The sequence below is a fragment of the Malaclemys terrapin genome, chromosome 7, assembly GCF_027887155.1.
Source record: "Malaclemys terrapin pileata isolate rMalTer1 chromosome 7, rMalTer1.hap1, whole genome shotgun sequence".
NCBI classification, from domain to species: Eukaryota; Metazoa; Chordata; order Testudines; family Emydidae; genus Malaclemys; species Malaclemys terrapin.
This window is the reverse complement of record NC_071511.1, coordinates 122,539,044-122,563,646: the sequence shown is the minus strand read 5'-3', so window position 1 is coordinate 122,563,646 and position 24,603 is coordinate 122,539,044. Positions and strand designations below refer to the sequence as shown.

The 24,603-nt window shown below is 40.6% G+C and overlaps 1 protein-coding gene across 2 annotated transcripts in view; it reads left to right on the top strand.

The window, feature by feature from the left end:
- Window positions 1-24,603, top strand: part of SLK (STE20 like kinase) — a 72,008-nt gene that overhangs the window by 35,765 nt on the left and 11,640 nt on the right. Inside the window, exons 5-13 of one of the 2 annotated variants that reach the window (XM_054033678.1) lie at window positions 2,602-2,674; window positions 2,900-3,094; window positions 4,221-4,302; window positions 5,536-5,664; window positions 8,102-9,550; window positions 12,246-12,376; window positions 12,693-12,816; window positions 15,934-16,113; window positions 18,746-18,838. In XM_054033678.1, the coding sequence (XP_053889653.1) occupies window positions 2,602-2,674; window positions 2,900-3,094; window positions 4,221-4,302; window positions 5,536-5,664; window positions 8,102-9,550; window positions 12,246-12,376; window positions 12,693-12,816; window positions 15,934-16,113; window positions 18,746-18,838 (2,456 nt within the window). The remainder of the gene's footprint in view (window positions 1-2,601; window positions 2,675-2,899; window positions 3,095-4,220; window positions 4,303-5,535; window positions 5,665-8,101; window positions 9,551-12,245; window positions 12,377-12,692; window positions 12,817-15,933; window positions 16,114-18,745; window positions 18,839-24,603) is intronic. The other variant, XM_054033679.1, reaches the window with a different exon arrangement.

Sequence of the window (24,603 nt, the reverse complement as noted above, 5' to 3'; positions counted from 1 at the left end):
CCTGCATGGAAATATACAAGATTTAAAAAAAAAAACAAACAGATCATCTTATGAACTTTTTTGTTTACATTGTTGTTTGGCACTGTTGAGTATTTGTGTATTTAGATATACATTATAGAAGAATTATAGTTCAACAGACATAAGTGATTTTTTGTTATTTTGAAAAATAAGTAAAGCTTGAGTTATCTTATTTATGCTTGGGAAACCTCGCATAGCGTTCAAAGGGAGCAGGAGCAGGCCTGGTACCAATATTGTTACTGAATTGTTTGAAAGTCAGGTTATGCTAGGTGTAAATACTTTTAAATTTATATATATATATAATATATAAACAAGAATTTTATAGTAGGTTTATGGTAGAAACCTCAGCTCTTCCTTTTGCTGAGTTTGGCTATGGACAACTATATTTAAAATGTGTGAAAATAAAGTCTATAATAATTGAATTTCTTTAAATGTCTCCCACTAATATGCTAGGTATAGAAAAAATGTGATATGATCGCTGTTATTAATACTGGTGTTCCCTTTTCCCTACAGCCTTTTATACCACTGATCACTCCCTCTTCCTTAACCTCAGTGGGAGCTGGAACACACAATTGCTATGAGCTTTGTCATTTTTATTCCTAGCATTCTGTCTGAAGTAATCACCACCACCCAAAATTTTCTCTCCTGAGAATGCGGATGGTATAGAGAGGAAATCTCCATGAGGATTCCTTCATGAAAGCTCCACATTGTCCCATTGAGGGATGGAATTTGGTCCCTCCATCTAGGAAATGACTAAATGGCCCACCTCTAAATCTGGTAGATCCTCAGGGATGCACAGTTGTCCAGATCTATCTTCATGGAGGCCCTCTGCTTTTACACTGGCTTTGGGCTCCAAGTAGCATTCCTTCACTACTAGCTTAACTTTGAAGTCAATTAAAAAATTCAGAATAGCTAAGCAAGTGCTTTGGTGATTCTGTGCCTCAGTTTTTCATCTGCAAAGTAGGGATGATAATCCTGCCTTCCTATTTGTCTTGTCTGTTAAACTTGTCAGCTTCAAGGCAGGGACTGTCTCTTCCTGTGTATATATACACAGCACCTGGCACAATGGGAACCCAATCTTGATAGTGGCCTCCCACTGTTTCCTTGTACTCCTCTGTCTGTATCTACCTTTTGTCTCTTGTCTTCTACTTAAATTGTAAGTTTCTTAGGGTAAGTAACTTTTTTTTGTTTTGTGTTTATACAGCCCCTAACACAATGGGGTCCTAGTCCATGACTAGGATTGGTAGGGACTATATTAGTACAAATAAATAAATAATACTATAATAAAATAATAATTAATACTAAAGCCTGAGGCTGTATTATCTTTTCTAACAAATTTCCACAGGGGCAGAGCTAGGATGAGTGTATTCTTCTGTCTTTGCCCATTTCTCTTGTCCCAAGAGATCTCTGCTTCTTCTCAGCCCGGATGTGAAGTTGGGTTATAGTGCGGTAGAGGTAGCTGAGACCCTACTTCGCAGAGAAATCTGAGTGGGGAAGTCCCCTTCATGCGTGGATTCAGTGGATGTAAACTGGCCCTTAAAATTCAGACTGGTCAAAGATTTAATTTACTTTACCTTTGAAAAGGAAACAGAGTCTGTATGTAAGAATGTGTAATCTCTTTCTTGCTCCTTGTACTATTTGATTTTTTGCTTCCGGTGGTCTTGAATTTAAGTGCAATGCCTCCTGTTTTTAATAAATAATATGGAATTTCATGTGTGACAGTTTTATGAGAAACAATCAAGTTTTAATGTCTAATTTATAGTATCTACAGTCCTTTAATATTTCTGTTTTTATACTGGAATAGGCAGCTGCCTTAATCCTACACTTTTCTGTAAAGAGTAAAATTAGGCTTATCAAGTGTTGAGCCTATCACGTCATTTTATACAGATTGAAGCAGACAGCATATGGGTATTTTGTCTCTCTAGTCCAATCAGTACACTTTAATTAAGAAGAGTTAGAACATCTGCTATAGTAGGACACAAAAAAGTATCTCTTAAAAATAAATATACTTATTTTATAAATGAGACATGTCATGCTTGATATGCTATTTGATAAAATTTATTATAGGAATGCCAGATTTCTAATTTACATTTTACAATCAAAAGTGTACCTACATGCCTTTACTATTAGCCTTTTTCAAAGATTTCATACTGGGTGAACAGGAAAAAGAAAATAAATCCTAGTTTAGGATTTCTGAATTAGTGTAAAAATCAGAGATGTTAATGTTCAAGTTTAGTGTGATAATTTCATAGGCAAAATAAATAATTTCCTAATGGAAAATATTTTATTCCTTTTCTTCTAACAAATAATATTTCTCCTACCGGCCATTATTTCTGTCCCTCACATCCTAATCTTGGCATTAGCCTTTAAAGTGCTTTATTTTTAGCCGGGGAAGGCATTATACTTTTTTATTAGAGCAGTTAGTGAGCTACAATGCATTACTGATTAATAATACCAACATATTTAAATATTTTGAACTCTCACTTTGGAGTTTTAATATTCATATATGTATACTTTTTGGTCTGAAATGTAGCTCAAAATTTCCACCTCTAAATTAGTAATATTTTTATTGTTTGCTTCAAGCGGATTTTGGCGTATCTGCTAAAAACACAAGGACAATACAGAGAAGAGATTCTTTCATTGGTACACCTTACTGGTAAGTGTGCAGTTTTGTTAACTTTTTAGCATGAACTAATATTTTAATATCACAGTTGATTATATAGCCTTGCAAAAGAATAATGTAAAGTATGTTAAAGTGTGCCATTTACTTTAAAATATTTAAATTTCATTAATATTTTAATTAAGTCAACAATTTAGAATGTTTTTGACTGCAGATGACAATGCTTCATTCTCTAATTCTATAAACCATTCTCTTTTGCAGGATGGCTCCTGAAGTGGTAATGTGTGAGACATCTAAAGACAGGCCTTATGATTATAAGGCTGATGTGTGGTCACTGGGCATCACTTTAATAGAAATGGCTCAAGTAGAACCACCTCATCACGAGTTAAATCCTATGCGCGTGCTGCTGAAAATAGCAAAATCTGACCCACCTACATTGGCACAGCCTTCAAAATGGTTAGTCTTTTAATGCTAACTTTTTTTTGTCAAGGGTTTTGGAGATTGACCCTGAGTCTGCAACGATGTAAGCACATTTAACTTCAGGCCCTTGAGTAGTCCTATTAAACGGTATGAACTACTCACATGCATTAAGTACTTATATGTGGCCTTGGAGGATTGGGGCCCATGACTTTACTTTTTGTTATTGCAGTGTCTAGAAACTTTCATATTAAAAAGGCTACAGTATCTTAGTATTTTGATATTGTTGGAAAACAGAGCTTGTTCTTTTTAAACATAAGATTCAGATTCAACATCAAATGTGTACATAAAGATTTTTAACTACCCTTTTTAAAAAAATGTGATATAGAGAAAAAAATCATGAAGAGGATGATCTGCTTAAAAAAAAGAGAAATGTTGAAGAATCCTCTTGAGGATTTCATACAGAGAATATACGTTGTTTGAAAAGCGTATGCCATTGCCCACTCAGTCATGACAACAGATTGGTTTCAAATGGTTAGTGCAAAGTATTACTAGGTGAATTTGCAGTTAGGAAGCATTTAAAACCAAGAACCATAAAATAAAACCTTTATTTAAAATGGAACTTGATTAGAAAAAATGCCACTCAGGGACTAAAAAAGAACAACAGAAAGGTTAAGTTTGCACTTCACACGGCAAAATAATGTATAAACGGGTGTTGAATCAAGCCATATCACTTTACACAAAACAATGTGACAGATAAAGCAGTGGTTTTTAATATAGTCTAGATTATAAAACTTTATTAAGAGATGTTACAAGGTAAGCAATGTGCTACTTTCACTTTTAAACATTTATTAGATTGGCTATCAGAAGATCAATATGCAGAACCTCATGGGCGTTTCGACTGTAAAACTCATTGGGTTAAATTCATATCCCTGGTATAACTCCATTGATTTCATTCGAGTTATGCCAGTGATTGTAACCAGTTAAGGGGAAACTGTTTGGGTTTTGGTTTTTTCCATTCTCTTGCCTCTCTTGCCTTGTTTTGAATGGGATGGTGAGGAATTGTAATGCAGTCATAAATGGGAAATTGAAAAGAATGTGTCACTATGCAGTTTGTGCAGGAGGAAAGGTAAAGTGGCAATCACTTCTTTGTTTTCTTCTGCAGGTCTTCAGATTTTAAAGATTTTCTAAGGAAATGTTTGGAAAAGAATGTAGATGCCAGATGGAATACTGCTCAGCTTCTGCAGGTAAGAAGAGTTAGCTGCCAACAGGGCTATAGTACTTGGGTTTAATACATCTATTTAGAATCAAGACACTGCTACTCTGAAGTTCTGAATAATTCAAAATTAGATATACTTAATCTGTATTTAACATTATGGGGCAGATCCTCAGCTGGTATAAATCAATGGAGAGACACCAGCTTACACCAGGTGGAAATCTGGCCTACTATTTGTAAATTTTTATATGAAAATAATTCTTGTGTGCATCTATTTATGTTAATTCAGTGCGTCCCTCTCCCCCCCCCCCCCCCGAAAATAAAAAAAAATAACTAGCACTGGAAAGGACCTTGAAAGGTCATTGATTCCAGCCCTCTGTCTTCACTAGCAGGACCAAGTACTAATTTTGCCCCAATCCCTAAGTGGCCCCCTCAAGGATTGAACTCACAACCCTGGGTTTAGCAGGCCAATGCTCAAACCACTGAGCTATTCCTCCTCCTAATGTGTAAAGTAGTTGTGTTTATATAAGCACTTGATTGCTGACAGATGTTTTAAAAGCTTTAGTCTTCCATCTGCTATAATGCTGTCACTGCAAAAGAGCTAACAGGAATAGATCTGACTAGATAAATTTGATTCTGTTTAACGTCAGTGCATGTTTACTTGTATCCAAAATACATTTGACATATGCTGAAAGGCTTTAAGAAGCAGGACCAAACAGAGAGAGAATAGTTTATGCAGAAAGAATATGAAGACAAGTAGTTGTTTTTTCTAAAGGAAAAATACAGAAGAAATTGATTGTCTCACAAATCTTTGGTCTAAAGGCAGCATTGTATTTTTCTAGATTAAGTACTTTTAGATAGTAAATAGAAAATTTATTGGGTGGAAGTTCAGGCATGGAATAAAAAAAATAATGAAGAAAAGCAACCTTTTAAAAACTCTTTCTACTTTTGTTCTTTGGGTTGTTAAGGTCAGTATAACTTTTTTTAAAATTATTTAATGAGCTATCTGTATTTTTGATGAGTTTATTAAACAAATCTCCACATAAATATTTAGATATTGATGTTTTAGATTTTAAAACTTCTAATTTAAAAAATCTACATTAATAAAAAGGGGTATTGGGTAAATATTACAGTTTAATCCCTTTAATATCTGGGTATAATAGAGACCAAGATATAACCCTAAAAGAATTGCTACTTTTATTCCATTGTTATCAAAAATTAAATGACTGTTTATTTTAAAAGCCAATTTTTTTTTTTTTACAAGCATCCGTTTGTTACTGTCACTTCTAATAAACCAGTCAGAGAGTTGATTGCAGAGGCAAAGGCTGAAGTAACAGAAGAAGTTGAAGATGGTAAAGATGAAGATGAAGAGGAGGAAACAGAAAATTCTCTGGTCAGTTAAAGTATAAATTTATAGATATATATGGTGCTTATTTTAATTACATTTTGTCTATGAAAAACTTTCTGGCAAACCAATTATTTTTGCAACATTTTTAATTTGTACTAAGAATGAATGGTTTTTTGTTTTTTTTTTTTTTCCCCCAAGTATAGCATGCCTTCAGTGCAAAATACAGAAGTCAGAATTTATAAAAGTCAGATGATCTTAAGCTTCTTCAGGACAGAATAATAAAGAATATTATGTGCATGAATGGTTGTTATGTGTATACATGTGGATATGTAAGACGAGAAGGTTGCTTAAACCAGGAGTGGACAAACTGTGGCTCGTGAGCTGAAGCCCCACGCCCTGTCGGGTGCCTCCCATGGGGCTGAAGCCCCAAGCCCCGGCAGGTACGCCCCAGCTCTCGAATTTCTGAAGATGGCCATATGCAACTTAGAGGGTCAGTAAGTTTGGCCACCTCTGGTTTAAACAGTCAAAGACTTTTTGTAAAATAATACACAAATATTTAAATTCAGTCAAATATGTAAATGTATTAATGTGTAAGTGAACTGTGTATTTGGTATAATAACTAACTCTTGTATGGGTGAAGGTATGATATTTATGTTCTAAATTAAGTTTCCTGTGCATTTATAACTCGACTATTTAAAAAAAAAAAACAAAAATCTGTCTACAGGACAAACTCTGTAGTGGAGTTAGTTTGTGAGAAATTTAGATTTATAAGGATACTTCTGCCCATCAAATTCAGTCTCTTACAGGGAGATGAAACCGTAGCTTTATTACAATAATATGCTAATATCTTGTGAATAAAATAGATTCATTTACATTATTTATATGTATCCTATTTAAAAACACATTTGACTTCCAATATACTGAGATTCTAAAATACTTTCATATTTAGAATTATTTTAGATGCATTTTAGCACAAAGAGTGTGTTACTACATGCTTTCTTAGGCAAAAAACTTTCATTGAGGTTTGCCTTAGTAGAAAGAGCGGGATCAGGCCAATATTTGATACAGTAGCTAGGCATAATTTACATAACATTTTAAATTATATACTGTAATCTCCTAATGGCAAATTGTAACAGTTTCATTCACAGATTATGGGGTTCTAGTAGTAAATATAGACAAAGATGTATCATTATCGCTCCAAAAAGTGAAAGAATAATTATGATTTGAGATAATGGTTCATTAATATATTTCTCTGTATCTGTCTTTGTAGAAATATAATAAATATTAATTCACAGTCTAGCAACAACAATTGCTAGAGTTATGTTCACATAATTGTTTTGATTATAACTTCTTGTTACCATCCATTCATAGCTGCTAAAAACTTTTACCTTTTTAACTAAAATTTCTCATGCTTGGTCTCTGCCTGAAGGTGAACTTTTGAAGTTCGTGTAAAAATTGTTCAGCCATTTTTGAGTGAGAAGAGGTTAAAAAAAATACACTTGTCCAATTTTTATATCTATATACTGATATTATAATATAATATAGCTATATATTTAAAAAACAAAGAAAATGTTACAACCTTCTTAAACATTTGCAAGTTAAAATTTGGCATGGAAATAACCCTCCTGGAGACGTAGTGCCATTGTTGAAAAGAAATTGTTTTTTTTCACATGTGAGTGGAACAAAGCTGGCTACAAAGCAAAAAACCTATTCAGATGTATTGCTGCTAATTAATTGGGACCTCTGGGATGAGATCCTCATCCTCACTCCAGCCTTATTATTCTAAGTAAAAGGACCATGAAAGCCCCACTTCTGGCTATGGGAGGATTTCCCTGGTACAGGCACGGTGAAAACAGCCATGAGACTGCTTTCTGACTATCCCCTCATAAGCCCTGGCAAAGGGAACGTACTGGGGCATCTTGGGGCAGCACTCAGATTTGTGGGCAATGCTGTGGTCCATAGGGCAGCCTGGGGAAGCTGTGGTAACTTAGACGTGCCCCCAGGTGGGTTTAATTTATGCTCAGGTCCTCTCCAGTCCCTTGACTAGCCCAGGATCAGGGGGGCAAAAAGGTGGCATAAGGCCAAGATTTTTTGTTGTGCCTCTTAGATGTGCACACAGAATCTCACCTCTGTGGCCAGAAGAACCATACAGGGTGTAAAGTGGTGGAGGAAGGGCTTATGAGGACTTTACAAGGTGTGTGGGTGCTGAGGCAAAGGATGTCCAGTGTCCCTCAGGGACTGAGAAAGGGCTCCTGTGAAATTGTAAATTGGTCAAAAGGTCTTTTCAACAGATGTAATAGTTCTGTGATTATGTTTTGTCAAATAGTTTGAGATAATGGAATTTATTTTTCCTGGAAACCAAGCTACATACGTGTAGTGTCTTTTCATATACATATCTCTCTGTGCACGAAATTTTTTTATAATTGTTTTCTACATAAATTAGAAAATAGTAATTTTTTTTCTTTTTTAAATTCATTTTTAGCAATTACCAACAAACAAGCGTGCCTCCTCTGACCTTAGTATTGCCAGCTCTGAAGAAGATAAACTTTCCCAGAATGCCTCGATTCTGGAATCTGTTTCTGAGAAAACAGAAAATAATGCTGCTGAGGAAAAGAACATCAGTGTATTTCCAGATGATAAAACAACTGCTAATGAACCCAAGACAATTAAAGATGTGGAAGTTATTGACAGTGTGTCTGATACCTCTCCTGGAGATATTGTAAATGTGCAGAATGGGTCAGTATTAGTTGAGGAAGATGAGCCAGAGAAAACATCAGGAGTTGAAAAGAATACTGGAAAAGCAGAAGTAGTAAATGAAGACACTGGATCACAGACAGAAATAAAAGAAGTTGATACAGTGACAATATTAGAAACAAATGATAAACACAGTCTGAAAACAGAGGAAAGAAGTGCCATAGAAAATGAAGAGACAGATGAAAATAAACTGAAAATAGCACCTGAAATTGAAGATGCCAGTATTCAAACTACAGAAGTGATATCTAAAGAGACTGGAGAGAAAGAGGAGAAAGAAAGTGGAACAGATAGCCAGGAAAATAAGAATGAAGGAACAACGATAGAACAAATTACAGAGCAAAAGGATGATGGTAAATCTGAAGAAGTTCAGAAAGATGAGATGACAGGCAGCACTAATGAAACTCTGGTTAAAGGTGCAGAGAAAATGGCTGACACAGAGCAGGAGCCAATAAAAAATGGAGCTGACAATGCTCAAGAGATAGGCAGCAGTAGTGGAGATAAAATACCCGGGACAGTCCAGAAGCTAATGGAAAGTAGAACTGAGCATGTTCACAAGACAAGCAGCTTTGAAGAAACTCAGATTAAAAGTGGAGATAAAGTGACTGATACAGATCAGAAATTAGTTGAAAGTGAAAATGAAGATGTTCATAAGACAAGCAGCATAGAGGAAACTGAGGTCAAGGATTCAGGAAAAGTGGGTGATATAGACCAGAAGCCAATACAGAGCAAGACTGAGAATATTCATGAGACAAATAGCACTGAGGAAATTCAAGTCGAAAGTGTGGGTAAAGTGATTGAGCCTGACCAAAATTCAGAAACAAATGAACCTGAGGATACCCATGAGAACAACATTCAGATAAATGCAGAGCATTCAGAAGTTCCGTGTGATGCACCACTTCAGAACAAGCTTCAAGTTCCTGCAGCTGAACAACCTAATGATTCTGAACTCACTCCAATACCCATTATTAGTGTTAGCACCGAAGAAAATGAGGAAAAAGTTAAAATGGGTAATCAAGCCAGTGCTGAAACATTACAGCAGCTAGAACCTGAGACACTAAAGGAAAATGATACAGAATCAGGCACTGGTTCCACAACTGATAATAATAGCATTGATTTGAACTTGTCCATCTCTAGCTTCCTCACTAAAAACAAGGACACTGGATCAATATCTTTACAAGTAAGTGTAGACAATTAGTTATAATTTTTTAGGTAAAATCTTATATATTAGCACCCTAAGACTTTCTTGGGGAGTTAATAATGCCGAGAAAATCAACCAATCAGAAACTAGCATAGTAATACTGAATCTGTACATTTATAGGAACCATTTTGCTAGGATTGAAGGTTGCAAATAGTCAAATACCAGTTGCATCTAAAACTGTTTTCAAAGAAAATATTGGAGTACATGGAATAGTGTTGTAACTCTGTGTACATGTGATTAGGCAGCAATTGCAAAGGGCCACAAAACTGCCACACATTTCCCTAAATCGTTGTAAAACTATCAGATCAAAAAATTGTTAATCATTACAGTTGTGAAGATAACCTTCAAAATGTGAACCAATACATTGAGACAGGAAATTCCAAAGAGCCGAAAACTACAGGATGTTTAAGAGAAAGATTTGTCTTGTGGTTAAGGCTTGGGACTAGAACTCAAGATTTCAAGTTCAATTCCTGGCTTTATACATAATTCCTGTTGACCTGGGTAAATCCCTTAACCTCTCCCTGTCATAGCTCAGTCTTCTCCATGTATAACTTCTCTCTAACCCATTGTTTGTCCTGACTATTTAGACCAGCGTTTTTCAAAGTTCGGGTCACGACCCAATACTGGGTTGCAGCATGTAAGGCACTGGGTCGCTCTGGTCAGCTCTGGGACATTAAAAGTCCCGTCGGCGGTGCTGTCCAGCTAAGGCAGGCTAGTGCCTACCTGTTCCGACACTGCACTGCACCCCAGAAGTGGCCAACAGCAGGTTTTCCTCAAAGGCAAGGGGCCACGGGGCTCCACGCACTGCCCCCGCCCCGAGCACCAGCTCCGCACTCCCATTGACTGGTTCCCAACCAATGGGAGCTTGGGGGGCGGTGCCTGCGGGCGAGAGCCGCGCAGAGCTGGACCTGCTGCTGGCCGCTTCAGGCGCAGCGCGGTCTGCGGCGCCAGCACGAGCGGGAAGCCTGCCTCTGCACCCTGGCTGCACCGCTGATTGGGAGCTGCCAGAGGTAAGTCCGCAACCTAACCCCATGCCCCAATCTCCAGCCCTGAGTCCCCCCCAAACCTTGAACCCCTTCCTCCACCCCAAGCCCTTCATCCCTGGCCTTAACCCAGAGCCTGCACCCCCACCCAGAGCCCTGACCCCCTCCTGCAGACCAACCGCCTGCCCCAGCCCAGAGCCCCCTCCTACACCCTGAACCCCTCATTCCTGGCCCCACCCCGCAGCCCTCACCCCCACAGCCCAACCCTATGCCCCAGCCCTGAGCCCCTCCCACATCCCAAACCCCTCATCCCCAGCTCTGTTGGGTCGCGGGCATCAACAGTTTTCTTCAACTGGGTCCCCAGAAAAAAAGTTTGAAAACCACTGATTTAGACTGCAAGATCATCAGGATAGCAATTGTATATTCAGGCTTTTCTACAACAGAAGGTGCTTTACCTATACTGGTATGAATGCAGTTATGCCAGTATAACTGCTTATAGCAATAGATCTCATTCCTATTCAGCAAGAGGAACATAAGGCACATTTATACCCGTATAACAGTATCCATGGTATTGGTTTAAAAAAAAAAATCTGCTCCCTTTTATCTCAATGAAGTCATAATTTTGGTACTGTGTAGTAAAGTGTAATAAAATAGTAATAAAAAGCTAGGAACTTGTTAGTCACGTGGTACTTGAAGTCATGAGGTATTGCTGAATTGAAAGGAGAATTTAATAGATTAATAAAATCGGAAAGTTAATGAAGCACTGTCAAGGCGAGGAATCTGGCAGTAATGTTTGACATTTGATCACCTCACTGATTCACATTAGAAGCAGGTCTTTGGTAAAATTTTCAAGCTGTGTTCAACAAACACTTAATGGCCAGAGGACTAAGCCTAAGGACAAAAGGCTGGTGGGAGTTGCCACCAAGGTCTAGAGAGGCATTGTCTGTGGAGATTCTCACTCCTCTCCCCCGGTGCTACTGTCAGTAATTGAAGGGGAGAGTATTGGGATTCCTACCAGAGGTGTTGGCCATGGATACTGCCCTTGAGCTCCTTCTTTCATATCCACTACTGGCTTGTAAGTGTCTGACAAATGTGAAACCCTGGTTAAGGGATGAGAACAATTTGCTCTCTCTTTCTCTTCTCCACTCAGGAGCCTCTCCTACTCTACCCCAACGTGTTGTAAGGAAGGGGTCTGCTATATTGCTCCTCCCCGACCAACACTTTGTGTCCCCTTTTCCCATTACCTGCCTCTGTTTTTGCTGATAAGTTTCCCAGGCAGAAATGTAGGGTGAAATCAGCAAATCTTTATTCAGTTTCACTGCCACTTTTCAGAATCCTGGGGACATCTGTGAAAATGTCTAGTCTAGATGAATTCAAGGCAATAGAACTGTGTTCAGACTCAGGAAGATAACCCTGCATCAGTTCATGTTGGAAGATTTAAAAAATTGTCTAGATAAATGGCAACTTAATTTATAGGAAATAATAATAGCTTAATTTCCCCCTTTGCTGGCTAAGAAAAGTTTAACTTCTTGGCACCAGTAAGAGGACTTTTCAAGCTCTTGTAACTTGAGGACAATTTACTTTGCTGTATTGTATGCAGTTGCTCTCTATTTAGAAACTCAGTAATTTAATTTATCAGATGTAAAAAAGTGTTATTTAGTTGAACACAGAATAACAACATTTTCATTCAGGAAACTAGAAGACACAAGAAAACATTGAAGAAAACTCGCAAATTTGTTGTTGACGGAGTAGAAGTGAGTGTGACAACTTCAAAAATAGTTACAGAAAATGATTCAAAAAGTGAAGAATTGAGATTTCTTCGGTGAGTAAAAAATCTCTAAATGACTTTGGAGACTTTTGGTATTCCTTTTCCTTCCTGAATAACACAGGAAGAATCTTTAATGCGAGAGCGCTCTGGGGTTTGTTTTTATAGTGCATTGGGATTAAATTTAGATCTTCTTGTTAGCAGAAGGAAAAACTGTTTATTTTAAAATGATACAAAAATCCAAGTCTAATCTTACATTTCTTTTTTAAAACTGGTATTATTGAGCCCAAATTGTTGATTTTTTTTAAATTATTTTTATCTTTATTCACTTCCTCTCTTCTTTTGCCCCACCAACACTACTGCTCATTATCAGACGTCAAGAGCTGCGGGAGCTAAGACTTCTTCAAAAAGAAGAGCAGAGAGCTCAACAGCAGCTCAGTAATAAACTCCTACAACAACGAGAACAGATGTTCAGACGCTTTGAACAGGAAATGATGGTAAGTTTGAGTTATTTATTTATTTATTTATTTATTTATTGCACCTACATGATATAAGGCAGCTTTTTATTGAGTGAATTTAGTGCTCTTAAAAGATGCCATATTGATGGAGTAGGTGAACATGGGTAGCAACAGTCTAGGCTTTTCCTGCTGAGGGTACTTCTCTGGAGTTCAGTGTTCATGTTTATTCAGTCCTTGTTCTCTCTACTTAGAGAGGTTTTGACAGGTAGTCTTGTTGATCTTCCAAACTAATCAAAATGCTCGGAAATAGTGCCTCCAAGTCAGCAGAGGGTGATAAAACCAGTTTTTGGGAGGATATCTTCCCCACTCCATTAATTGGTTTGCTCATTCACATACTTCAGTTGTTTTTGTCTCTAGCAAGTGGAGGAACATTTCCTTTACCAGATGTCTGGTTAGTCTGGGCTAAAGCAAAAAGACTAGGCCAGAGATATTCACCAATGTACATCTGCCTCTGCAGCATGCACTCGAGACCCCAAGAGTATGCAAGCCCCCTCCCTAGCAGCAGGTCAGCCCTTTCGGGAGTGCAGTATGACAAGTTCTACAGGAGCTCTAGGGCCTGGAATTGCTGGTAATGCTAAGTCCTCACACAACCAAAAATTGGAGGATACTTTTGCTTGAATTGTGTGGGAAATGCTAGTTGTGAGGTATCTCAGGAGAGGACCAGCAAGGTAGAAAGCCTATCCTCAGGGAATACCTAGCATGTCCTACCTCCTCTGAGGGCACTGCCTTTGGTTTCCCAAAAGATCCTCTTCTCTGGGACCCTCCAGGAATTTCTCTCCTGCTTCTTGGTCCAGAGAGAAGGAACCTTGGCAGCAACAAGCAGGTGCAGTCCTATCCCTGACCATCTCCAAATCAACTCCAGTCAGTACTGGGCTCTCCTTCAGCCCAGTTCCTGAGTGACTCATCAGAGGAATGAAATAACAGCTGTTAGTGCCCTCTGATCCAGGAGAGTGACTGCAGAAGGTATTCAAATGGTCACTCCAATAATGAAGGTCCTCTAGTCCTCAGGTCCTTCAAAGCTTACTCCAAAGGGAATTCTGCACCAAAAAATTTTAAAATTTTGCACACAATATTTTAAAATTCTGCAAATTATATTTATTAAATTAATGTGGAGGCTCCAGCCTGGCATTGGGGAGCACAAGCCACTGGCTGCACAAAGGTGGGAGGTCACTGTGTAACTTCCTCCCTGGGACACAGACTCCGCGGCGAGCCTGCACCCAATCCTGACACAACGCAAGGTCTGGGCCTGCCACAGAAACACCCCAGGGTCCTGCCTCTCTGTATGGGCAGGCAAGCTTAGCAAGGTAGGATCCAAGTGTGGAGGGGCTTAATGTGGGGGGATCCAGGTGTGGGATGAGAGGCTTCTGTGTGGGGCAATCTGGATGCAGGCGGCTCAGTGGGGGATCCAGTTGCAGGGGGGATCTAGATGCACAGGGGCTTGTTGGGGGATTCTGGGTGCAATGGTAATGGGACTCTGCAGGGGGGTCCAGGTGAAGGTGGTTGGGCCTCAGCGGCGGGGGAGGAGTCTAGGTGTGGGGGGGATAGAGCTCGGCCTCAGCGGCGGGGGAGGAGTCTAGGTGTGGGGGATTCAGTGGGTGGTCCAGATCCTGGGGGAGTGGGGCTCAGTGGGGTGGGGATCCAGATGCAGCTGGTAGGGGCTTGGTGGGGTGGGGATCCGGGTGGCTTGTCGGGGTGGTCCAGGTGCAGGGGGAGTGGGGCTCATCGGGCAAGTTCTGAGTGCGGGGGCGCTGAGGCTTGGTGGGAGGGTCTGGGTATGGGGGGGTCTGGATGCACGGGGTTGGGTGAGTGGGGGAGCAGTTCCATGTACAGGAATCCCTCCCCCTGCAGCTGAAGAGCAATGGGTGCAGGAAGCAGTGGGGTGGTGGGAGTTGGCAGAGCCTGCAGCTGGGGGAGAAATCTGGGGGTGGGTCTGATCCGACCCCTGATGCCATGCAGGGGAAGAGGAAGTCCCGTCCTCCCCAGCCCAGCCGGGACTAGCAGTTGAGCCCGGCACAGGGTAGGAGCCACCAGCCGGGTCTTTCCCAGTCCTGCTTCCCGCCCCACAGTGATTTACCTCTCTGACGGCTGCCCTGGGCACCCAAAACATACTGCTGGGGAAGGTCACATGACCGCTCTTGTGGTTTCCCTTTGCTTCCCAGTCAGAAAGTAATTTTTCTGCGGGGAAGCAAAGAAATCTGCAGGAGACATAAATTCTGCACAGGCGCAGTGGCACAGAATTCCCCCAGGAGTAAAAGCTGCTTCTGTGGGGAATCAAAGGAATCGCCCCATCATATATGCACCAGATTAGCTTTTCCCCCACTACATCTAAATCTTCCTTTGCAACACATCAAAGTAGGCTTGCAGACAGCCAGAACAGAAGATGCAAAAAGGATTCCCTTTCCTACAGGCAACTCCCCCTACCCCTACAAGCATGAGCATGCTCCAGCTTTCTTAAGAAGATAAGTAGCTCCTCCTCCTGCCTCCTACATAGCAGGTCATAGGCCAAGGTAATAGTCACCTTGTAAATACTTACAATAAGATAGATAGCACAGGCCCCCTGCTAGACACACACGATGTTTTGACCTGGAGCTGCTAAATATCCTGTGCTATGCCTCCCATCCTTACTCTCTCTCATTTTATGCACTTCCATATAAATTATTTCCAGCTTAATGTACTGGCTTTTGGTATGATTTGAGAAGTATTGCCCTCCAGTGGCTGACTGAAGATAAGGAATCAACAGATATCACTCTCAGTGAATAATAAACTCAAGCATTAGAGGCCTGTATTTTTAGACTGTGATGATTCAGTTCCAGAGGTATGAATGTAAAATTTATATAGTAAATTGTGTCTGTTGTGTAATGCTTAAAGATTCGTAACACAAGAGGTCTCCAGGCATTTTTCAGCACTGGCAAGGCATGCTTTGTTCACATTCATTTACATTCATCACAAATTCAAAATTTGGTATACCACAATTTGGAGTTCCCTAGCTAAGGTGAGCAAACATCATTGTTTTGACTGGACAGTTCTGCAGAACTTTCAACCCTCCTGAATTTAACTTCCTAGAAAAATATCAGATGAAATGGAATTATTTTACAGAGTAAAAAGCGGCAGTATGATCAAGAGATTGAAAATCTAGAAAAGCAGCAAAAACAGACAATAGAACGTTTGGAACAGGAACACACAAATCGCTTACGAGATGAAGCAAAACGCATCAAAGCAGAACAGGAGAAGGAATTGTCCAAATTCCAGAACATGTTGAAAAACAAAAAAAAAGAGGTAAGACTCATTGATAATTTAGAAAGTAGGGGGCCTGGCCAAAGGCGAGCATGGTTGGACTCCCTTTATCCCTGCCATAATAAGTTCTGGGGGCCATTCACAGCCATTGTAATTTTTTGTTTTAGTGCATACAAAACAGCTAACAGACCGTTGAAATATTGACTTCCGCAGAAGTCACTGATTGATTAGCACATTTGTATCTTTCATATAATCTTTAAAATCAATAAATTTTAATTTTGGTTGATAGCATTCCACAAAACAAAAAAGCCAAATTTCCCTACATTTGTAATGTTAGAATTTAAAAAACAATAATACAGCTTTGGTAACAATTGAGTCATTATACCTACTGTAAGTTTCCATTTGTTTATCATTAAGCCCATATTTTATAACTTGTCTGTAAAAGATGTAACCCTGGCAGGAGTTCTCTTCTGATTTTTAACTCAATTGGGGAAAAAAAAAATCGACAGCTGAAAAGTTTTATGACTAATTGCAGATCTAAGTTATATAGTGAAACAAGTGAGTGAAGGATGATGCTGAAAGTCTAAACCAGTGGTTCTCAAACTTTTTCTTCGTGGGCCACTTGAAAATTGCTGAGGATCTCGGCAGACCACTTAGTGTTGTTTTTACCGCTAGCTAACTATTGTAAAGTGCTTTGGATAAAAGCACTATATAAAAAGAAGCTTCATAATAATCAATGTTTTTTTTGTTCCACAAATAAAAGCGCACAACTCATATTTTAATATCCGTAGTCTTACCTTTCTAATGCGATGGATGTGCCCTCTCTCCTCCGCCGCGGCAGTCCCCCGAGCTGGGGCTGGAAAGGAGGGGAGTCTCTCCCCCGTCCCGCATCACAGCAGCCCCCGAGCTGGGGCTGGGAAGGAGGGCTGTCTCTCCGCCGCAGCCCTGGAGCTGGAGAAAGTCACCTCTTTCTCTGGCTGCCGCAGCCCTGCACGTCCCAAATTCCCCTACCCCCTCTTTTCACCCCATAGCCCTCTCCCACTTACCCTCTATTCCCCCCAAGGCCACCACTTCACCTTACATGTGCGTCTTCTCCAGGGACCAGGCACCTAATTAGTGAAGCCATACCTGCGCGGCTCCACTAATTAGGTGGGCGGCCCTTCATTCTCTCGTGTGTGGCCACCCAGGCGCACACCTTAGTGGGAACTATCCTCGGACCACCTGAATAGAGCTCATGGACCACTGGTGGTCCACGGCCCACAGTTTGAGAACCTCTGGTCTAAACTGTTAATTTGCTTGTGTTAGCGCATGAGAAAGTGGTGTATTGACATATAGGTTTTTGTATATGAAGGCTGTATTTTATTTTTAAAACAATTGCATAGTTATAGTTCTGCATATAAGTGAATATAATTTATGCAAAAATAAGAGTAGTTATTAGATTAATATTCATTAATCTAAAAATCTATGGTGCACTATCAGAGCTTTTATGCAGAAGGACCCTATAGTATGAACATGTTTAGAAAAATATATATTTTATTTATTTTGAACTGTGCACTGGTATGTATTAATCATTTTTTCTCTTTTGCTGAACTTCTTGCATTTTTGAGTTTCTTTTTACTGGTGATTGGGTCTTTTATGGGGAAGCTGGTGGAACTTAATGCTGTATACTGATCTAAAAAAATTTCTTTCTTGGAAACAGGAATAGCATGTGGTGGTTTGGACTCTGATTTCTGATGGGGCTTCCACTATTAAATAAACATTTGTTCTTGGAGGCATACTTTTTTATTTATGGTTCCGTGAGGAGATTTACAGTTTGGAGGAAAATGCAGTCAGAGCTCTAAAACTATCCATGTTATATTGGAGAGTATGGAAAGTATATAATGTTAAAAACTGGCAATATTTAATCTCCACTAAACAAAATCATCATATTCTTAGCAAGTTGCTTTATCAGATAATATTTAGAAATTAGCTCACCATTTTAAAGTGCACTATACTGAAACACATTTTATACAATTTCGGCCTACCTGTAATGCAGAGTTTTTTAAGAATATAATAATTGGTGGGGGTGGTCGTTTCAAAGGTTTACTTTTTAAAACTGAATACTTACAGCCCTTTTATCTTTAGTGTGCTTATGTGCCTCTTTTATATTTTAAAACATACTATGTAAGTGTCATTTGTGGTTGAGAATATAGAAATGACATTGTATCAATTTGGATATGAGAGAATGTCAATGAAAGCTGTTTTTCAGTGGAAGTTCCTCTAAACTTCCACTTGTTTCAGATCTGTTACTCTGGGGATAAAAATATTTTATAAAATTTCCTGTACTGTTTAAAGAGACCATTACTATTGCAGGCGGCTTTCTTAATCGATGGCTGTTTAAGTTACTGCATGAAAACACATTAATGAGATAAAGTAATCCATAGGAAGGCATCACTGGTTCTGAGAGCACTTCATTAACATTTGCATGTAAAATCAGATTGGTTTATGGCTCCTTTCTATGCTGCACTTAGACTTGCACAGAGCATGCACTACCTTTTCCTTTTTCACCAAACTAACACCTCTGCATGCTTTCCAGTACCTTAGTGCTTGAACTACACCTCTCATGTTCACAACAAATGCTTGCTGTGGAGAAAAAAATGTTATTTTCCCCACCTTCTGCATGCTTATACACTAGGTTTTTAATGAAGTGGAGAAAGCACCAAAAGAGCTGAGAAAAGAGCTCATGAAACGCAAGAAAGAGGAGCTTGCACAAACCCAGCATGCTCAGGTAACAGCAGCAGCTTCATGCTACTAAAATCCAAAAAGCAGCATTAGTCACACAGCTTAATCATTTCACTTTCTTTTTCAGAGTGACTTTGAAATTTAACTTCTAACCCTTGACAGTTGCTCTGCTCCCTCAAATGCTCCCATAACCCTTTCCATAGAGTACAATGTATAATCAATTATATGCAAACTTGTGTTGATATGTTAACGTTCGGAAAGCTGTATTCAAATTCGAAAAATATCTTTATATAGGGTTACCATATTTTGTGCCTCCAAATGGAGGACACCCCCCAGGGGCCCCGCCCCCAGCCCCGCCCACGCCCCAACTCCGCCCCCTCCCAAAGTCTCCGCCCCCTCCCCTGCTTCCCGCGAACATTTGAGTCGCGGGAAGCCTGTAGCAGGTAAGGGGCGGTGTGGGGGGAGGAGGCGCGGCCCAGGCTGGCCCCCCGGCGGCTCCAGCCTGGGTCGGCTTGGGCCCTGGGGTGCCGGCCCCGGCCCACCACCCCTGGCCCGCCCAGCACTGCCGGCCCCCCTGCGGACCCCCCCCCGGCTCGCGGACCCCCCGCGGACCCCCCCCCGGCTCGCGGCCCCCCCGCGGACTCCCCTCGCGGCCCCGCGGAGCCCCCGGCCCCCCCGGCTCGCGGCCCCAGACCGGCTCCCGGCCCCGCGGACCCCGGACCGGCACCGCGCCCCCGGCTCCCCGCGCCCACCCCGGACCGGCACTGCGACCCCGGCCCGGCACCGCGCGCCCGGCCGGGCTCGGCACCATCCCCGCGGCCCCGGCCAAAGAGCCCTCCTGATTTTCCCGGACATGCCCGGCTTTTGGGGATTTCCCCCCGGACGGGGATTTGAGCCCCCAAAAGCCGGACATGTCCGGGAAAATCCGGACGTATGGTAACCCTATCTTTATACATCCCGGGAAAACTCATGACATTGCCTTTTCAGCTGATAAGTATCTTGTGTGTCTGCATAATTATAAATGTTAGAGTAGAATGTCAAATATTTTCAGAATATTAAGCATAAAGGAGGAAAATAAGTATATAGAAAGTGTAAAATTAAGAATACTGTTCATGACAGCAGAGCATTTAAAGTAAACTGACTTAATTAAATACCAAAGTGAAATGGAAAGTTGTATGAAAACTTTAGAAGATTGCAAATATAATTCCACACCTTGCACCTTACTGATATTATCTGACAGAGCTGGAAGACAAAAAAAAAATATTAAATGTGTTCTTCCTTTGTAAGGTTTTGAATGTGCTATTCTACCTCTAGTCAAGGTTATATCACAAAAAGGGGTGTGGGACAAATAACTGAAGTAGGATTTAATTATTTTTTACAGGAGTGGAAAAGGTAGTGATGTGATTGGACTATGTTAATTGTGATTTGACTTTGAGGCGTAGATGTTATATTTTATGGGCATGATGGGTTGAAAACTTTGTTGTACAACTTGAAATAAAGATGGGTGTAGACCTGAGCAAAGTTCATAGTAAGTAGAGTTTTAGAACTACAAGTTGTCATACTTCTGTCAGTGAATTAATGGGTTTCCACTACAGCAAAAGCTTTGATAAATAATAAGATATCCTGATTAAGTTAAAAGATCCTAATTTCATGTCATCAAAAAGTACTGTAAGCATAAGAACATCTGCAGAAATTTGGTTTCAAATCTGTAAACAGATCAATTACGTACAAGTACCATTTCTACTGTAAATGATTGTTTGCTCAAACCATCTTCATATTCTCATGGCTGATGTATAGTAGTTTACCATCTTTGAAAGAAAAGAGTTGTTTTTGTTTCCATTTTGACCTGGGAAGTATTGTATTGTATTCTGATCCACAGGGCATTGCTCAGGTTATGATTCAATCTTTTCAATTGTCTTCGTGTACACTCTTCAATGCACAAATGCAGGATGTAAGTCCAAAAATACCAAGAAGGGTTTATTTCCCTAATTTTTTCAACTTTGTGTTCTCTCCTATTTTTTTCTTTGGCTCATATGTGCTGATGAATTTCATTGTCTCAAAAATTGATGAGTGCAAATTTATAAAATTGTATAGTTTAAAAGTTCAGATTGATGCAGTGATTAACTTTGGACAAAACATTGTGAATTTTCTCTCTGAAACAGAAGTAGTCAATAATTTAATGATTTTATCATTTCAGCACCTGTGAGAAATTGAATGCAGTGACTAAATTTTATGTTGTGTGTGCAGTGAAATTTTTACCTTTGGGAAGTGGCATTTAGCATTTTCTTGCTAAATCTTAGGACAAAAACTTGTTACTACTGTCACAAAGAACTAATGTAACCGCTAAAGAGAAAATTATATTGTGGTCTGCCTCCTACACTAGCCAGCAAAGTTGCCAATGAAGTTTTTCTCCATAATGTTTATTGCATGTGATGTGATAAAGATTGTGGAAAACATCTTCACTGGCAGCTTGGTTGGATAGTGTAGGAGGTAGACCACAATACACAATCTTTAGTGTGTGTGATGTTTGGTATTGATGTTTGAAGCTGAAAGGACAGAGCTTGTGTTTTTCAGATACATGGCTTAGCTTGTTGTGCTAGGTTTCAGAGTAGCAGCCGTGTTAGTCTGTATCCGCAAAAAGAAGAACAGGAGTACTTGTGGCACCTTAGAGACTAATAAATTTATTAGAGCATAAGCTTTCATGGACTACAGCCCACTTCTTCGGATGCATATAGAATGGAACATATATTGAGGAGATATATATACACACGTACAGAGAGCATAAACAGGTGGGAGTTGTCTTACCAACTCTGAGAGGCCAATTAATTAAGAGGAAAAAAAAAACTTTTGAAGTGATAATCAAGCTAGCCCAGTACAGACAGTTTGATAAGAAGTGTGAGAATACTTACAAGGGGAGATAGAATCAATGTTTGTAATGGCTCAGCCATTCCCAGTCCTTATTCAAACCGGAGTTGATTGTGTCTAGTTTGCATATCAATTCTAGCTCAGCAGTCTCTCGTTGGAGTCTGTTTTTGAAGTTTTTCTGTTGTAATATAGCCACCCGCAGGTCTGTCACTGAATGACCAGACAGGTTAAAGTGTTCTCCCACTGGTTTTTGAGTATTTTGATTCCTGATGTCAGATTTGTGTCCATTAATTCTTTTGCGTAGAGACTGTCCGGTTTGGCCAATGTACATGGCAGAGGGGCATTGCTGGCACATGATGGCATATATCACATTGGTAGATGTGCAGGTGAACGAGCCCCTGATGGTATGGCTGATGTGATTAGGTCCTATGATGATGTCACTTGAATAGATATGTGGACAGAGTTGGCATTGGGGTTTGTTACAAGGATAGGTTCCTGGGTTAGTGGTTTTGTTCAGTGATGTGTGGTTGCTGGTGAGTATTTGCTTTAGGTTGGGGGGTTGTCTGTAAGCGAGGACAGGTCTGTCTCCCAAGATCTGTGAGAGTAAAGGATCATCTTTCAGGATAGGTTGTAGATCTCTGATGATGCACTGGAGAGGTTTTAGTTGGGGGCTGAAGGAGACAGCTAGTGGTGTTCTGTTATTTTCTTTGTTGGGCCTGTCTTGTAGGAGGTGACTTCTGGGTACTCGTCTGGCTCTGTCAATCTGTTTTTTCACTTCAGCAGGTGGGTATTGTAGTTTTAAGAATGCTTGATAGAGATCTTGTAGGTGCTTGTCTCTATCCGAGGGATTGGAGCAAATGCGGTTATATCTTAGAGCTTGGCTGTAGACAATGGATCATGTGGTGTGTCCTGGATGGAAGCTGGAGGCATGTAGGTAAGTGTAGCGGTCAGTAGGTTTCCGGTATAGTGTGGTATTTATGTGACCATTGCTTATTAGCACAGTAGTGTCCAGGAAATGGACCGCTTGTGTGGATTGATCTAGGCTGAGGTTGATGGTGGGATGGAAATTATTGAAATCATGGTGAAATTCCTCAAGGGCTTCTTTTCCATGGGTCCAGATGATGAAGATGTCATCAATGTAGCGCAAGTAGAGAAGGGGCGTTAGGGGACGAGAGCTAAGGAAGCGTTGTTCTAAGTCAGCCATAAAAATGTTGGCATATTGTGGGGCCATGCAGGTACCCATAGCAATGCCGCTGACTTGAAGGTATATATTGTCCCCAAATGTGAAATAGTTGTGGGTGAGGACAAAATCCGGAGCGCGGATGCAGGGGAACTGGCTAGCGGGGGGGAAGAGTGGGAGAGAGAGAGAAGGGGGGCGGCCAGGGCAACAGCCGGGCGCTGCCACGTGGCCCCTGCCGCCTGCCAGGAGGGCTCCGCTCCGGTCGGCAGGGAGGGAAGGATGAGGACTGCCCTGCAGGGCTCTCCCGTCTTCCGCGCTGCCGCCCCCTACAGGGCGGCCGGAGCGGAACAACAACAACAACAAAAAAGTGTCCGTGCCGCCCTAGGATTGGGCCAAATGCCGCCTCGTTCAATCTGCCGCCCCAAGCACCAGCTTGCTTGGCTGGAGCCGGCCCTGCTCCCATTCTCCAATTCCATGAGCGTTCATGGCCCACAATACAATTTCCATACCCAGATGTGGTCTCTGGCCAAAAAGTTTGCCCACCCCTGATCTAGTCTGATCTCCTATATATCACCGGACACTAAATTCCACACAAATACCCAATGAGTTAGACCTCGTCTACACTAGAAACTTCAAAGCGCTGCCGCGGGAGTGCTCCCACGGCAGCACTTTGAAGTGTGAGTGTGGTCACGCATGAGAGCTCTCTCCTGGTAATCCACCTCCACGAAGGGAAAAGATCCGAGTTCTGGGAGCAGCGCTCCCAGCGCTCTGAGCCTGTCCACACTAGCGCTTTAATGCGCTCAAACTTGCTGCATTCAGGGGGGTGATTTTTCACAGCAAGTTAGAGCACTCTAAAATGCAAGTGTAAATAAGGCCTTACTTAGACCACAGCTATCTTCATGCTTAGATGCTTTGCTAAACCAGGCCTTTAGTCTATTTTTATAGTGCAAGTGCAGTAAAAATAGTCAAACTTGTTGGACTATTGCAGCAGAAACGCTTCTTTGATAGCCCCTAAGCAATGCATGTCAATTTTCTGAACTCATGAGCACTAAAACAAGGACACTTCCAACTCACAGTGTAAAAAAGTTACTTATTGCTCTTCATAGAGCCTGTGCTTAACAAAATAATATACACTTTGTAAAGGTAACTTTCAACAACAAAAATATCAGTGACTATTTCAGACCTTTTCATTAAGTTATTGAACTCAACTTTACTAAGACACTTTCACTAACAAGTTTAGAAACATTTTATCGAAAATCTGTCTTATAAGTTTAAAGACAAAATTAACAAAAGATATGTATTCTCCTTATGTTCTTTTTTGTGTTCCACTAAAAATGCTGATTATGCTGAGATTGTGCCCCTTTCCATGTAACCAGCACAGGTCCATTTTTAAAACACCTTTTTCTTGTTTTGGAAAGTACGTTCAATGTATTTCATATTTTACATAAAACTTCTTGTCATATTTTGTAAGGCAAAGGTGTGCGTGCATGCTTGCCTGTATGTGTAGCTATATAAAAATGAGTCAACTGTAGAGTGTGGATAGATGATAGTGAACTGTGTAACGTCTGTTTTATTTTGACTAAATAACTTAGACGTAGCCATGCCAAGTGTGCACACAAATAGGCTTTGAATAATAATCCCAAACAAATGACGACTGTTACACTCTTTACTACAGGTGACTTTATTGTATCAGAGTTTTTCTGGGTTTTGTGTGTGTGCATGGGGGCGGGAGGGGGGGGTTCCAACTTTGCAAATAAATATTTTTG